This window comes from Heptranchias perlo, unplaced genomic scaffold (genome assembly GCF_035084215.1).
Source record: "Heptranchias perlo isolate sHepPer1 unplaced genomic scaffold, sHepPer1.hap1 HAP1_SCAFFOLD_64, whole genome shotgun sequence".
NCBI lineage: Eukaryota > Metazoa > Chordata > Chondrichthyes > Hexanchiformes > Hexanchidae > Heptranchias > Heptranchias perlo.
Genome location: NW_027139666.1, coordinates 918,258 through 935,710, shown reverse-complemented (window position 1 = coordinate 935,710; position 17,453 = coordinate 918,258). Strand labels below are relative to the sequence as shown.

Genomic DNA, 17,453 nt, shown 5'->3' with positions numbered 1-17,453 from the left:
ATGACAGACACTGCAACCGCCGAAACGGCTCCTTCTGCCGCCGCCGCCGCTCAAACCAATGCTCCGAATAAGAAGAAGGCGGTTCCCCGACCCACCGGTCCCCCGTTGGGCGAACAGATCCTCAAGATTGTGGCGGATTGCAAGGATCGCAAGGGGATATCCCTGGCCGCGATAAAGAAGGTTCTGGCTGCCAAAGGCCTGGATGTGGAGAAGCACCGGTCCCAGATTAAATTAAGTATCAAGAGAAATGTGGAAAAAGGCTCCCTGGTGCAGATCAAGGGCACGGGCGCCTCGGGCTCCTTCAGAGTCGCTCAGAAGGAAACTCAGGCAAAAGTGGTAAAGAAGGTGAAGAAACAAGTGACCAAGAAATCTCCCGGAAAGAAACCAGCGAACAAAAAAACAGCCGTCATGAAATTAACGGCCAAGAAACCGGCCGCCAAGAAATCAGCGGTCAAGAAACCTGTTGCCAAGAAATCGACCACGAAAAAGGCGGCGAAATCACCAATTAAGAAGAAAGCGGCGGCTAAGAAGCCCAAGACCCCCAAGCCGGTGAAGGCGAAGAAGGTAGAAAAAGCGAGGGCCAAGCCCAAGCCGAAGTCAGCAAAGCCCAAGAAAGCAGCGGGCAAAAAGAAGTAAAAAATCAAGTGCAACTTGTGAACATCTGAACCCAACGGCTCTTCTCAGAGCCACCCACGTCTCTCAGAAAAGAGCTGACCCCGGAATCAGATGATTCCTGTCCCGGGGCCGGGCTCAGATTTCAGATGGAAATCATTGAAAATAAACCCAGGGTCCTGGTGACTCACTACCCACGCCCCAACCCCACTGTCTGAAATAAAATAGAGAGAACACAAAACAAAGGCTCTTCCAAGAGCCACCCACCGCCTCACAGACCTGGGAACGGGGAGAGGAAAGATCTAGGGCTGGGGAAGCAGTTTCCGATATGTCCGGGCCGGGCCTCACTCGAACTGGCGTGTGTTCGGCTCCAGTCCCAGTTCATTTTTCTCACAGATTCAGGGCGAGAGTCCGTGACAGGGTAAAACTGGCGGAGATCCGCCGCTATCACAATTAAAACCCCAACACATGAGATTCTCCAAATCAGCTGGAATAAGTGTTTGTAAACTGCTGAACCCGTCTGGGAGGGGATGTGTGGGGAGATAGAATCGGGTCTGCCACTGAAATGGAAGGAGACGGGTAGATATGTTATAGAAGGGACTGTATTTGGGCAGGAATATTACTGACTCTTAATTGTAATGGGGCTTATTCAAAAGCTCCGAGTTTCTGGAAATCCTTGAATATGAAGCCCGAGTCTGTAAGGGTTTGTGCGGAGCGCTGTGTTTCGGTTCAGTTATCGATAAACGGTTTGAAATTGGCGGGTGGAGAAAGCTGGAGGTGGAGCTGGAAGATCAGAGGCCGCTCTCTGCTCTGTCCGTTACTCTGACTCTCTCCTCCCCTCTCTGTTTAATATCTCACTCTGTCTCCTCCCCTCTCTGTTCAATGTCTCACTTTGTCTCCTCCCCTCCCTCTATCATCCTGTGAATGTTTCAGTCAGGTCGGGACAGGCTGCATAAAAAGGGAACCAGGATAAGTTCGCTGTTCATTCAGCAGCGATCTGAGTGAAGAATCATCATGTCTGGCAGAGGTAAAGGAGGCAAAGGACTGGGCAAAGGCGGAGCCAAGCGGCACCGGAAAGTGCTTCGTGATAACATCCAGGGGATCACCAAACCAGCCATCCGCCGCCTGGCTCGCCGTGGCGGTGTCAAGCGGATCTCGGGTCTGATCTACGAGGAAACTCGCGGGGTGCTGAAGGTTTTCCTGGAGAATGTGATCAGGGACGCGGTCACCTACACTGAACACGCCAAGCGCAAGACGGTCACTGCCATGGATGTGGTGTACGCTCTGAAACGGCAGGGCCGCACTCTCTATGGATTCGGCGGCTGAACGACTCGACCCTTTCTAACCGAACACAAAACAAAGGCTCTTCTAAGAGCCACCCACCGCCTCACAGAGAGAGCACTGACCTGGGAACGGGGAGAGGAAAGATTTAGGAGTGGGGAAGCAGTTTCCGATATTTAATTACGATGGGGAGATTCCCCAACATTCAGTAAAGGGAGATCAGCCATCCCGAGAGAAAGCGGAATTCCCGGTTTCACGGTATAAATGAACAGGTGGTGATACAGAGTCTTTCCGCAGACATTGCATTCTCCGTTCAGAGTAAAATCCCGCCTCACAACCTCTCCCGCTGTGTCCTCTCTGCTCGGTGTTTCATTCAATTATCAGGTCGATGTGAAGTTTCTGTTTGAGGAGCGGTTCACCGGGCTGGAACTGGCGGGATTTTTGAAATTGAAGCTGGACTTTGTCCGGTTCAGGAAAACAATGACCGGGGCTTAATTCCCGCTCGTTTACAGACAGATCAGAGAATGAACCGGAATGTGAAACAGCTTGAGATTTGAGCTGAGGAGTTGGAAATAATGGAGATTATAAAGAGAGGGATTCTTAAATTGCTTGAGAGAAATGAGATTTTCTTGAAACTGTTATTTGATGACCTGAAATTGGCGGGCTTTTTGAAATTCATGTTTAATTTCAGCTCAGCCAATTGGGCACAATACCTCCCGCCGTTTCGGTCTGACTGACAGAGCTCGGTTCAAATCTACCAATCACAGTCCCGGGGCGGTCCCTCCCTGACAGGGTGTGGGACTTCAGCCAATCACATGCCAGGGGCGGATCAAATTAGACCCGTTAAAAGGCGGCCCCAGAGCTGACTCCGTATTAACACTCTCTGGCTCTCAGGTTGTTTTGAGATTTGTTGAGAAAATGGCCAGAACCAAGCAGACAGCGCGCAAATCGACTGGCGGGAAAGCCCCTCGCAAACAGTTGGCTACCAAAGCGGCCAGGAAGAGCGCTCCAGCCACGGGCGGAGTGAAGAAGCCTCATCGCTACAGACCCGGCACTGTGGCTCTGAGGGAGATCCGCCGCTACCAGAAATCCACCGAGCTGCTCATCCGCAAACTGCCCTTCCAGCGCCTGGTGCGAGAGATCGCTCAGGATTTCAAGACAGACCTGCGCTTCCAGAGCTCGGCCATCATGGCCCTGCAGGAGGCCAGCGAGGCTTACCTGGTGGGGCTGTTTGAGGACACCAACCTGTGCGCCATCCACGCCAAGCGAGTCACCATCATGCCCAAAGACATCCAGCTGGCCCGCCGCATCCGCGGGGAGCGCGCCTAAACCCGACCCGGCTTCAGCACCAAGTGCAACAAAGGCTCTTTTCAGAGCCACCAAATCGGCGATGGAAAGAGCTGTGATCGCATGGGTTGAAATCGCATGGCCGTGAGAAACTTGCTTGAATGGGAAATGCATAAAAGGGAGGGAGCAGATGTGGGACGGACAGGGACAGAATAATTCCCTCACTCACATCCAAAAAGAAATTGCACTCACATTCTCAATTCAGCAATCGCTGACACAATAATCAGCATATCAGTCAGCATCTGTTCAAATCTGGGCAAAATAACTCAGACTGAGCCAGTGTTGTCCGAGAATGAGACAGAAAATAATCATATGCGTCCCTGGTATTTCTGTATCCCACCCGCCCAATTGACAATTCTGACGATTTTGTTATTTTTTGTCTCATTCACCATACAATCTGCAATTATCAATCTATGGGAGATTGGCGACATCTGCTGTCCTGAAGCGAGTACTGCAAAAAGACCGATCTGGATCATTTGTATTGAACAAGTTATTGTTAGTTTCTCGGATCGGAATCAAGTCCCTATTAAATTGATTCATGACTCGCTTCGACAGTAACCAGCCCTTTCACCGATACAGTGGGTGGCTCTGAAAAGAGCCTTTGGGTTATCAGATCAAATCGTGTCCGCTTTACTTGCTCTTGGCGCTCACATTGCTGGTTTTCTTCGGCAGCAGCACGGCCTGGATATTAGGCAGCACCCCACCCTGGGCGATGGTCACCCCTCCCAGCAGCTTGTTGAGTTCCTCGTCGTTGCGGATGGCCAGCTGCAGGTGTCTGGGGATGATGCGGGTCTTCTTCTTGTCGCGGGCGCGTTGCCGGCCAGCTCGAGGATCTCAGCCGTCAGATACTCGAGCACAGCAGCCAGATCGACCGGGGCTCCGGCACCCACACGTTCAGCATAGTTCCCTTTCCGCAGGTGCCTGTGAACACGGCCCACAGGGAACTGCAGTCCGGCCCGGGATGAGCGAGACTTGGCCTTGGCCCGAGCTTTCCAGCCGGTTTATCCTCTTCCAGACATTTCCACAATCTCACAAACACTTTCACAAAGAATGAAGAAATCCTCCCGCACTCGCCCTTCGAAAACCTTCTGGAGGAGTGCAGTGGGGGCACTTGTGATTGGTCCATGTGTTCTCAACCACATTGAGCTGTTCGTTAAACCAATCAGAGGCTTGTTTTATTCACCACTCAATAGCCGGCAATGAGAAAAGGGCGGAAAATACCGGCCAGAACCTTTTTTTGAAATGTGAAAAGCCCGCCAATATATTTGTAACACAAGAAGCGGATTTAGTAAATAATGTCGCGTAAAAACAAATATTTAAACATCTCATCTTTTACTCTGTTATTCCACATTTCTCGTCACAACTTCCAGAATCTGTTGCAAACCGCTTCATTCTCCGTTCACTTTCAATCGGGCTGGAATAAAGCCTCGTTTTGTCCCGAATAATTAACAAATATACGTGAGAAGGAGAATGAAATGACCGAACTCGAATCCACCGCCTTAAAACAGCTCTGAAGGGGCAGAAGCGGGGGAAGGGGCGGAAAATGAACTGAAATGAGAGGTTCAGGGACACGTTTTTGTTTATTGGCTGTAAATTGAACATCTCCACACAGATTATACCCGGCAGTTATTATGAGAATCTACCCGATATCAAGAGAAATCACAAAAGGACAAGTTATAAAGAGACAGTTAGTGTCAAACTATCTACCGTAAAATGATTCCATACAGAGGTGTCGGTACAGCGTCTTCAGAGAGACTGTGGGTGGCTCTTAAAAGAGCCTTTGTGTTTATTTTTTTCAGTCCATTGTGGAGTTTTACTTGGAGCTGGTGTATTTGGTCACCGCCTTTGTCCCTTCCGACACGGCGTGCTTGGCCAGTTCCCCGGGCAGCAGCAGGCGCACGGCGGTCTGGATCTCCCGAGAGCTGATGGTGCGGCGTTTATTATAATGGGCCAGGCGGGAAGCCTCACCCGCGATGCGCTCGAAAATATCGTTCACAAAGGAGTTCATGATGCTCATGGCCTTGGAGGAGATGCCGGTGTCGGGGTGAACCTGCTTCATCACTTTGTAGACGTAGATGGAGTAACTCTCCTTCCTCGCCTTTCTCCGCTTCTTGCCGCCCTTGGCTGGTGCTTTACTCAAGGTTTTCTTGGCGCCCTTCTTGGGAGCTGCTTTCTTGTCCTCAGGCATTTTGAAAATCAATTTCAGACTCAGAAATGAACCAAATCGTCTCCGAGCTCGGATTAAATAGGCAGCCCCACAGCCCTATGCTAATGAGGGATGAGGGAAGGCAATGATTCTGATTGGGACTGATATCACAATATTTTGCCTTTATCGATATGATTGGATAACTGAAGAAACCAATCAGATTTAATACTTGCCACCAATCACAAACACGCTCACACTGCACATTGTCCAGTTTCAGCAATTTGTTCCGAACTGTTGCAGTTCTGCTTCCGGCCAGTAGATGTCCCCAAACCCCGGGTCAATGAAGTTTGCAGATGAGAGAGGGACAGAAGATAAACTCATTCTTCACATTATATTGCACGGGTGGGATTTAGAAAAACTGGGAATGGAAATCATTTTATTGGACAAAGCAGTAGTTGTAATGCTGTATTAAATGTTTGTAATTAATTTCGGGGGTGCAGCTTATACTGAGGAAAAATACAAAACATTAAAAAAGAGTTTAATAAGCTTGCTGAAATGCCGTGTCAATGGGCATTGAATTTCCATATTTAAAGGTGTGAGGTGGTGCGTTTTGCTCGGGGGAATAAGGAGGCCACATACTGCTTGGAAAATAAAAGTCTAAATGGGGTGGAAGAGCAACGGGATTTAGGGGTACAGATTGACAAATCATTAAAAGTAGCAACACAGGTTGATAAGGCCATAGAAAGCAAACACAGCACATTCGAGAGGAATAGAATTGAAAAGTAGGTAAGTTATGTTGTACTGTAATTTAAACTGTCAAACCTTCTGCCAAACGATTAAACCTTCCCTTTCTGAAATCCGTGCTGACTCTTCTTTGTGATATTTTTGGTTTCTCGATGTTTTTCTATTGCATCAGTGAGTAAAAGATTACATGATCATTCCTACCACCGACCTTTAGTTAACTGGTCTTTCGTTGCCTGGATTTGATCTACCTCCTGTCTTAAAATATTAGAATCACATTAACTGTCATCCAGTCCTCTGGCACTATTTCTTTCTGTAATGATTTTTCCGATATATGTAACAGTGCCTCTGCTATCTCTTCCCTTGTTTCATTTAATATGTGCGGATACAATCCATCTGGACCAGGAGTTCTACCACCCTTTCTAACTTAAATGCCTTGATATCTTTATTGACCTCTTTCTCTAATATCATGTTCACCCTGTTAATCTCCCGGGTAAATACTGAGGGAAAGTAATAATTCAATATTTCTGCCATTTCGCTGACGTTACCTGTGAGTTTATCTTGTGAATCCCTCAGTGGCCCTCAAGATATTCTGATTTTCCTTTTGTTATTTTTGTGTCTATCGAATAATTTACTTTTACTTTTTATATTCCTTGATAATTTGATTTCGTGATTCCTGTTTGCTTCGCTAATTGTTTTTGTGACTTCTTCCTAACCTCTTCCTATTTGCTTTTGCCATCCCCTTATTTAATATCTATGAATGAGAAATTCCACCAGCTTGTTTTGTCTGTTCAGGGGCTGATGTTTGGGAACTATTTATTGTCTGTGATTAAAGTACCAGAAACCCAAAGGGAGCAATTCAGTCCGAAATTCGACAGAAACACTCCATTTCTCCCTCCGAGTGAAATAAGGCACTATAATGGTGAGTATAGCTGCCTTCCAAACAGTTAATTCCAACAGGTTTGAATCCCAGCACCCTGAATTCAGAAACACCAAGACTGGAACCGAATTTGATGATGTTCAGAGCGATAATATTTCCAAACGGGTCTAATTTATATAAAAAATACTTTTAAAATTCATTTCTTCGGCCATAACGTTGAATTTAACTCTGTTCCTTTGTATTATCATTTCCCCTGATCTGTAAGGTGGATACACGACACAATTGCCCGGATTCATTGAAATTAATTGATTTTCTGAAGTTTTTCCCTCTGCTGATTCCCGTTCCTTATTTAAATTATGTCGGATTAACCTTTCTGTTCTGTAGAAGGGTCATTGACCTGAACCGTTAACCCGAGCTTCCCTTCTCCACAGATGCTGCCGGACCTGCTGGGTCTTTCCAGCATTTTCGGTTTTAATTTTTTCTATATTTTATCCCTTTCACTTTTGACGGTCGCCATTGAAACGTCCAGATTTGTGCTCAGTTTGTATTTGTGTTTCAGTTCGGTTTATTTGAATTAATATAATGGGGCAATTTTCGAATGAGCAAAACAAAAACTTTATTATGAATCAATTGTCTAACTTTTTACTGACAAAATATGAAAAAATACGAGAGTAGAAGTTACAGGGAGAAACTATTTCCTCACATTGCACATTGTCCTGAATCTGGAACAATGACGATAATGTGAATTTGTTCCACTCTGTTACAGTTCTCACTTATGGCCAGTAGATCTCACACTGTATGAGTCTATGGGATTAATTCTATGTCTTTCAGTCAGCATGTGAGGGTGATATTCATTCTGTTTCTGTCAGTCACCTGGTACTGTATGTGAATGTAATATTCATTCTGTATCCGTCAGTCTCCAGTGCAGTCTGTGAATGTGGGATTCATTCTGTATCTGTCAATCTCTGGCACTATCTGTGAGTGTGGGATTCATACTGTATCTGTCAGTCTCTGGTACTGTGTGTGAGTGTGGGATTCATTCTGTATCTGTCAGTCTCTGGTACTGTATGTGAGTGTGAGATTCATTCTGTATCTGTCAGTCTCTGGTATTTTACCTCAGCGTGGGATTAATTCTGTAACTCAGTCTCTGGGCAAAGTGCAAGTTCTGTAATCTTATTTTGTTCTGTATTCCTATTTCAGATTACAGTATAGTGCTTGAAACTGTATCTTTAATTCATTAATATATGCAAATCTTTCGTCGAGCATTAATTTGTAATTATGGATACACTTTGGGATTTTGTTTCAATCTAACAACGTGTGTGAGTTTTGTTGTAGGATTACATCTTAATCTCTGAAGATAATGTACATTTCAATCTTCTACTGTGAAATTATTGGACTCGTATTTATTGCGTAGCTCAGTCTGGGCTGATGGAATTGCTATTGTATCTTTCAGTCTGACACTGTATGAGATTTTTAGACCTGTATGTAATCTGTGGTTCTGTCTGTACTAATGGAATTGACACTCTAACTTTCAGTCAGACACTGCGAGAGATTTTTTGGACTGGTTTGTAACGTGTAGCTTAGTCCACACTAATAGGATTCATACTGTATCTTTCAGTTTGACACTGGATGTGACTTTTGGACTGGTATCTAATGTATAACTCAGTCTGCACTAATGGGTTTGATACTGTATCTTCCAGTCTGATACTGTGTGAGATTTTTGTACTTGCATGTAACGTGTAGATCAGTCTGAACTAATCAAATCGATACGACATATTTCAGTATGACACTGTACGTGATTTTTGGACAGGTATCAAATGTGAACCTCTGCCTGCAGTAAAATAATTGATACTCTGCCTTTCAGGTTGATACAGTGTGATTTTTGGACAGGTAACTAATGTGTACTTCAGTCTGCACTAATGGAATTGATACTGTATCTTTCAGTCTCATACTGTATGAGAATGTTGGACTTGTATCTAATGTGTACCTCAGTCTGCAGTAAAGGAATTGAAACTGTACATTTCATTCTGACACTATGAGGTTTTTGGACATATATGTGAGTCAAATATGGGTAACATCCGAACTGGTATCTAATTTGTATCTCATTGTACAATATTGACATGAATACTGCATCTTTAAGCTCATAATGTGTGAGCGTTGTGGGCTGGTATTTAATTTGAATCTCGGGGTACACTATTGTGATTGATTCTGTACCTATCAATCAGGACCATGCTTCAGTTCTATCTGGGATTTAATTCGTAGCGAAGGCTGAAATAACATCAGATTGACACAGTGCCTTTCAATCTGATATTGGGTGTGATTTTGGACTGAGAATTATTTATCTGCCGGTCAGCGGTACTGAGTCATTGTGAAATGGAAATTCCGTCTGTCCCTCCTGCTCTGTTTGACTGTTGGATTGGGATCAGTAGGGGACTGGCTATTTCTGCTGTCTGAGATTGTGGGACTGGTGACCTGTCTGTGTCTCTGTGCTCTGTGAGTGTTAATGTAGGTACATTAACATTAAATCTCATTGTGTGTGAGAAGCAGCTGGTTGCACTGACTGCTCCATGTGCCTCAGGTGGAGTAAACATCACATTGATTCTGGGTTCTTCAAGAATTTGACTGTAGGAAGAAAAAGTATCTGTTGTAACTTATCAACAGGTGAAGCAGAAAATACAAAAGTGAACATTTGAATCTCTCTGTTAATAATCATTGTAATAACCACAAATGAAAATCAGCGATACAAACAGTCTCAGTGTCTGACTCCACTGCAGTACTGCAGCACTCAGCTTCTGCACACCAGGTGTGTTGGGCTGTTTTACAACAATTTAGTGACATCCAGACACAACCCAACCCCTGCACTGATCCATGAATGGGTCTACCCGATGGGGCGGAGACCTTTGCACATATCAGATTTCTAATCCCCTCTCCCATGGGACGAACCATTCAACCGAAACAAAACAGCCACTATTTAAAATGTGTCCTTCAAACTTCTCACCTGATGCCTTCAATAGATGCTCTTTGTATAAATCCCCACATCCTTACTGTCCGGCTCTATTTACTGTTCAATAACAAACACTAAAGGTTGATGGTCAGGTTTTCAAAGTCAGATTTAATACCTGCCACCAATCACAAACACGCTCACACTGCACATTGTCCGTTTTCAGCGATTTGTTCCGAACTGTTGCAGTTCTGCTTCCGGCCAGTCGATGTCCCCAAACCCCGGGTCATTGAAGTTTGCAGATGAGAGAGGGGCAGAAGATAAACTCATTCTTCACATTATATTGCACGAGTTGGATTTGGAGGAACTGGGAATGGAGACGAGTTGCAAGTACATTTTGTTAGACCAAACACTACGTGTAATGCTGTGTTAAATTCGTGTCAACAATTTACGGGGTATTGTCCATACTGAGGAAGACTGGGACAAAATAAACTTGCAGAACGGCCGTGGAAATGGCCATTGAATTTCAATATAGAAAGGTGTGAGGTGGTGCATTTCGCTACGGGGAATAAGGAGGCCACATACTGCTTGGAAAATAAGAGTTTAAATGGGGTAGAGGAGTAATGTAAATCATCCTGAGAAATCAAAGAGAAATACTGCGCAATATACAGAGAAATATAATGGGGCAAATTCACAACTATCGAATGAGTGAAACAAAAACTTGATTATGAATCATTTGTCTTCATTTTTCACCGTCAAAAAGTGCAAAAATACGAGAGTAAAAGTTACAGACAGAAACTTCCCTCACATTGCACATTGTCCTGTTTCTGTAACCATTACAGATAATGTGAATTTGTTCCCTCATTACAATTGTCGCTTGCCGCCAGCAGGGGTCAGTCTGTGGTACTGTACATGAGACTGAGATTTATTCTGTATCTGTATGTCTGGTACTGTGTACGAGAATGGGGTTTATTCTTTATCTGTCAGTCTCTGGTACGGTGTGTGAGCATGGGGTATATTCTGCATCTGTCAGTCTCAGATACTATATATAAGTGATGCATTCATTCTGTAGCTGTCATTCTCTGGCACTGTATGTGAGAGTGGGATAGATTCTGTATCTGCCATTCTCTGCTACTTTATCTCAGTGTGGGATTCATTCTGTAATTCAATCTCTGTGACAATGTGCAAGTCTGGATTCATTCTGTATTCTTATTTCAGTTCAGAGTATCGTATTTGAAACTATCTTTAACACTTTAAAGTATTTACAGTTCTTCATCGAGTATTTAATTTGTTAATATGGATACATTTTCGATTTTCTTTACTCAACAGACGTGATTGAGTTTTGGAGTAGTGTTACATCTTAATCTCTGAACTCTATTGTGAACGATAATATACCTTTCAATCTGTTCTCAGTGAAATTATTGGATTGGTATGTAATGTGTAGCTCAGTCTGCAGTAATGGAATTAATTTTGCATCTGAGCCTAACACTGTATGAGATTTTTGGACTGGTATGTAATGTGTAGCTTATGCTGGAATTGATAATGTATCTATCAGTCTGACACTGTATAAAATTGATGGACTGGAATGCAATGTATAGCTCAGTCTGAACGAATGGAATTGATACTGAATCTTTCAATGTGATACTGTATGAGATTTTTGGACTGGTGAGTAACATACAGATCAGTCTGTGCTAATGGAATTGATATTGTATCTTTGAGTCTGATAAGGTATGAGATTCTTGGACTGCTATATAATGTGTGGCTCAGTCTGAACTAATTGAATCAATTCTGTATCTTTCAGTCTAATATATATTGAGATTGTTGGACTGATATATAATGTTGAGCTCAGGCGGTGCTAATAGAATTTAAATTATAACTTCCAGTCTGATTGTTTGTGATTTTTGGACTCATATGTAATGTATAGCTCAGTCTGTACCAATGTTATTGACAATGCTTATTTCAGTATAACACGAGTATTTACCAATATATCTAATATGTAGCTCAGTCTGCAGCAATAGTATTTAAACTGTATCTTTCAATCTGCCACTCTGAGATCTTTGGACTGGTCTGTAAAGTTTCACTCAGTCTGCAGTAATGTGACTGTGACATTCATTCTATATTTGTAGTCTCCAGTACAGTCTGTGAGTGTGGGATTCAATCTGCATCTGTCAGTCTCTGGTACTGTGTGTGAGTGTGGGATTCAATCTGCATCTGTCAGTCTCTGGTACTGTGTGTGAGTGTGGGATTCATTCTGTATCTGCAGGTCTCTGGTACTGTGTGTGAGTGTGGGATTCATTCTGTATCTGTCAGTCTCTGGTACTGTGTGTGAGTGTGGAATTCATTCTGTATCTATCAGTCTCTGGTACTATATGCGGGTGTGGGAATTCATTCTGTCTCTGCCATTCTCTGCTACATTATCTCAGTGTGGGATTCATTCTGTAATTCAGTCTCTGAGGCAATGTACAAGTCTGGATTCATTCTGTATTATTATTTCAATTTACAGTATCGTATTGGAAACTGTATCTTTAATACTTTAAATTACATACATTTCTTCGTCGAGTGTTTAATTTGTAAATATGGATTACTTTCGGATTTTCTTTAATCAAACAACGTGTGAGAGTTTTGGAGTGGTATTACATCTTAATCTCTGAATTATATTGTGAACGATAATATACCTTTCAATCTGTTCACAATGAAATTATTGGATTGGCATGTAATGTGTAGCTCAGTCTGCAATAATGGGATTAATTCTGTATCTCAATCTAATATTGTATTAGATCTTTGGACTGGTGTGTAATATGTAGCTCAGCCTGCAGTAAAGGAATTGATACTGTCTCTATCAGTCTGATACTATATGAGCTTTTTGGACTGGAATGTGATGTGTAGCTCAGTCTTCAATAATGGCAGTGATACTGAATCTTTCAATCTGATACTCTATGTGATTGTTGGACTGGTGAGTAACATGTGGCTCAGTACGTGCTCTGGAATTGATATTATATCCTTGAGTCTGATAAGGTATGGGATTCTTGGACTGCTATATAATGTGTTGCTCAGTATTCACTAATGGAATTGATACTGTATCTTTCAGTTTAATATTGTATGTGATTTTCAGTCTGGTATGTAATGTACAGGTCAGGCATTGCTAATTGAATTGAAATTGTATCTTTCAGTCTGATCATTAATGATGTTTTTGGACTCGTATTTAATGTGTCGCTCAGTCTGTACCAATGGTATTGATACTGCTTAATTCAGTATAATACTCTATGAGTATTTACTAAGTTATCTAATATGTAGCTCAGTCTGCACTAATGGAATTTATACTGTATCTTTCAATCTGACACCATGATATCTTTGAACTGGCATGTAAAATGTAACTCAGTCTGCAGTAGTGTGACTGTGAGATTCATTCTGTATCTGTCAGTTCCTGATACTCTATGTGAGTGTGATATTCATTCTGTATCTGTCAGTCTCTGGTACTGTGTGTGAGTTTGGGATTCATTCCATATCTGTCAGTCTCTGATATTGAGTGTGTTGAGATTCGTTCTGTTCCTGTCAGTCTCTCGTGCTGTATGTGAGTGAGACATTCATTCTTTATCTATCAATTTCTGATGCTGTATGTGAGTGATATAAATTCTGTATCTGTCAGTCTGTGCTACAGAGTGTGAGTGTAGGATTCATTCTTTATCTGTCAGTCTCTGGCACATTGTATGAGTTTGGGATTCATTCTATATGTCAGTCTCTGGCACTCTATTGGAGTGAGAGATTCATTCTTTATCTGTATCTAATTTGTATCTTCGTTTACAGTATGGCGTTCAAATCTGTATCTTTAATACCTTAATGTTTGAATATTTTTTCCCAGTCTTTAATTGGTAGATAATGATATATTTTAAAATGTAATAAGATAATGTGGGTATCTATTTTTGGACTACTATTAAATCTATATCGATGGGAACAAAATTGTGAATTTGTGGATCTTCCAACTGATATGGTGACATTGTTGAACTTGTATATAATGGGGAGCTCAGTCTGCACTAATGGAATTGATACTGTATCTTTCAAACTGACACTATGAGATTTTGGACTGGTACGTAATGTGTAACTAAGCCAGAATTGATGGAATTGATACTGTATCTTTCAGTCTGCGACTGTCAGATTCTGGTATGTAATGTGTAACTCAGCCTGCACTAATGTAGGTGACTGTGAGATTCACTTTGTATCTGTCAGTGTCTGCTACTCTCTTTCTCTGTGGGATTCATCCTGTATATACATTCTCTAGTACTGTGTGTGGGTGTTGAATTATTTCCACATGTGCAGTTTCTCATAATGTATGTTAGTGTGGCATTCAATCTGTATCTGTCAGTCTCTGGTACTGTGTGTGAGTGTGGGATTCATTCTGTATCTGTCAGTCTCTGGTACTGTGTGTGAGTGTGGGATTCATTCTGTATCTGTCAGTCTCTGGTACTGTGTGTGAGTGAGGGATTCATTCTGTATCTGTCAGTCTCTGGTACTGTGTGTGAGTGTGGGATTCACTCTGTGTCTGGCAACCTCAAGTACTGTATGTGAGTTTGGGATTCCTTCTGCATGTCAGTCTCTGTACTGTATCTGAGTGTGAGATTCATTCTGTGTCTATAATTATTCTCTCAGATTACATTATGGTGTTCAATATTGTAGCTTTAATATCTTAATGTTTAAATAGTTTTTCTCATTATTTAATTGGTAAATATGGGTACACTTTAGGATTTGATGCTGGAGGTTTTAATCAGATCATGTGTGTGCTTTTTGGACTACTATTAAATCTGTATCTCTGTGAGTAATATTGTGAATGATAATATAACTTTCAAACTGATATGGTGACATTTTTGAGTTGGTATATAATGTGCAGATCAGTCTGCACGAAATGAATTGATACTGCATCTTTAATTTTAATTTTGTAAGATTTTTGGACTTGTGTGTAATGTGTATCTCAGTCTGTGATACTGCGTCTTTAAATCTCTTAATACGAGTATATTATAAACTGGTATCTAATGTGTTTCTCATGTTATACTGTCACAGCATTTCTCAATCTGATATTGTACATGAGTTTTGGACTGTCAATTTGTATCCGAATGATGCACTATTCGAATGAATACTGCATGTATTGAACTCACGTGTGTGTGAGAGTTCTGGGCTCGTATTCAATTTGAATCTCGGGGTATCTGGTATTTAATTCACCGCTAATATTGCTCTTTTGTGAAATTGACAATCTGAAAGCGAGGCTTTGGACTGGGATTTTTGTACCGAGCTGTCAGCGGGACTGTGTTCGGGAGAAATGGAACAGTGTCTGCCTCACCTGCTCTGCTTTACTGTTGGATTGAAAATGTGTCTCTGGAACTTGGGATCAGTGTGGGACTGACTACTTCTGCTGTCTGAGACTGTGGAACTGATGACCTGTCTGTGTCTCTTTGCTCTGAGAGTGATAATATACCGACTGTGTGTGAGAAGGCGCTGGCTGCACTGTTCCTTTGCCTCTGGTGGAGGAAACGTCACATTCATTCTGGCTCCTTTCGGGTTTGCCTGTAGATAGAAACGTATCTCTTGTCACTCAAGAACAGGTGAGGTAGAAAATACGTAAGTGATCAGTTTAATGGTCTGTTAACCCATCATCACATCCAGTGCCACATTTGGACAGGGAAATTACTGGCACACAGGTACAGAGTGGTCTGATTCCGATCCTACACTTTCACCTGAGGCATCTACACCCCCAGTGTCAATGTAACTCGGACATCTATGCAGGGAGAGGATCGGGCACTCGTGCAAAGTACAAGAGATGCAAGTTTTCATTTCCGATACAGTGTTAGCTTGGCTCTGTTGGAAATATTTTAATCTCTAAAGAACCAGACTCGGTTCAAATAAAGTTTGTCTATTTTCACTCTCCAGTTATTGTGACAGAGGCTGTTTCACTGTAACTCGCACTAATGGAACCAAAGTGTTTTCTCTCAGCGCCAGACTCAGAAGCAGTGTAAAACTTAGTGTCACATTCACTGCGGTACTCGTCACTGACACAGGAACAGACTGACAGGGACAGAATAAATCCCTCACTCAGCCAATAACAGACAAATTTCATTCACTGATTTAGCAATCGCTGACACAATAATCAACACATCCGTCACCTTCTGGAGGACAAATCTGGGTATTGGAAGTCAGACCGAGTCAGTGTTGTGGGAGGATGAGACTGTAAATAACACTTACAATGGCCGGAACACAATAGAGTGCCTCTTGTTGCCGATGATCAAACTCACCTGTTATTTCTGTATCCCACCCTCCCAGTTCAATGAAATGATTATTTTGTGCCTCATTTCCTATACAATCTGTAAATTTCAACCTATTGGAGGTTGGCGACATCTACTGTCCAGAAGCGAGTATTGAACAGATCATTTGTATTTAACAATATATCGTTAGTTTCTAACTAAGCGATTTATTATTAAATTAAGCTCTGACTCGCTTCAGCCCTTTCATCGATACTGTGGGTGGCTCTGAAAAGAGCCTTTGGGTTATCAGATTAAATCTTGACCGGTTTACTTGCTCTTGGTGCTCACACTGCTGGTTTTCTTCGGCAGCAGCACGGCCTGGATATTAGGCAGCACCCCGCCCTGAGCGATGGTCACCCGTCCCAGCAGCTTGTTGAGCTCCTCGTCGTTGCGGATCGCCAGCTGCAGGTGTCTGGGGATGATGCGGGTTTTCTTATTGTCGCGGGCCGCGTTGCCGGCCAGCTCGAGGATTTCAGCCGTCAGATACTCGAGCACAGCAGCCAGATAGACCGGGGCTCCGGCACCCACACGTTCAGCATAGTTCCCCTTTCGCAGGTGCCTGTGAACACGGCCCACAGGAAACTGCAGTCCGGCCCGCGATGAGCGAGACTTGGCCTTTGCCCGAGCTTTACCGCCGCCTTTTCCTCTTCCAGACATTTCCACAATCTGACAAACACTTTCACAAAGAATGAAGAATGACTTCCGTATCAACCCTTTTTATTGACTGAATGATCATCTGATTGGTTGGGCATTATTACACCTCATTTGCCTATTTCAATAACCAATCAGATAGTTGGAAATTCGAAGAGGGCGGGATTGAACGGTTTCAACAGTCAGATCAGGAATTTTATGAATTTCAAAAAGCCCGCCAATTTCAGTGTCGTAAAGGACCGGATTTCGATCAATGTCGCCCTGAGCACAAGATTTTAAACCCGTTCTTTTTATCTTGTCTTATTCAGCGCTACCCGTCACCAATCGCTGGCGCTGTTTTAAAATCTGCTTTAAATTATGGCTCAATCTATTATCGCTTTCTAACTGTACCGGACGGGACTAAAGCCCCATTCACAGCATTCCGTGAAGGGACACGTTTCAATTCAGTCTTTATGAAAGTGACACGTTATAGACTGGTCCCTTCTCACAGAGCCGGGAGTGCTTCGATGAAACGAGGAACCCGGACGGCGCTCTCATTCTGCCCCTATTCCGCTGTGTTACTGCAAG

The 17,453-nt window shown here is 42.9% G+C and overlaps 2 protein-coding genes and 1 long non-coding RNA gene across 3 annotated transcripts; 2 read left to right on the top strand and 1 right to left on the bottom strand.

Moving 5' to 3' along the window:
* Window positions 1-636, top strand: LOC137317958 (histone H1-like). Its single transcript, XM_067980954.1, has one exon. It carries the CDS (start codon window positions 1-3, stop codon window positions 634-636), a length of 636 nt encoding a protein of 211 aa, XP_067837055.1.
* Window positions 637-2,811: 2,175 nt separating this feature from the next.
* On the top strand, window positions 2,812-3,222 carry LOC137317914 (histone H3-like). Its single transcript, XM_067980913.1, has one exon. The coding sequence runs from the start codon at window positions 2,812-2,814 to the stop codon at window positions 3,220-3,222; it is 411 nt and encodes a 136-aa protein (XP_067837014.1).
* A 6,329-nt stretch (window positions 3,223-9,551) lies between these two features.
* On the bottom strand, window positions 9,552-16,593 carry LOC137318021 (uncharacterized). Its single transcript, XR_010961795.1, has 3 exons — window positions 16,524-16,593; window positions 15,417-15,501; window positions 9,552-9,629 (listed from the first exon to the last, which is right to left on the bottom strand). It is a non-coding gene; the product is annotated as an uncharacterized lncRNA (long non-coding RNA).
* Window positions 16,594-17,453: the final 860 nt, after the last annotated feature.

Coding starts and splice junctions, on each gene's coding strand:
- LOC137317958 (XM_067980954.1), top strand. CDS start 1: ATGACAGACACTGCAACCGCCGAAACGGCTCCTTCTGCCGCCGCCGCC.
- LOC137317914 (XM_067980913.1), top strand. CDS start 2,812: ATGGCCAGAACCAAGCAGACAGCGCGCAAATCGACTGGCGGGAAAGCC.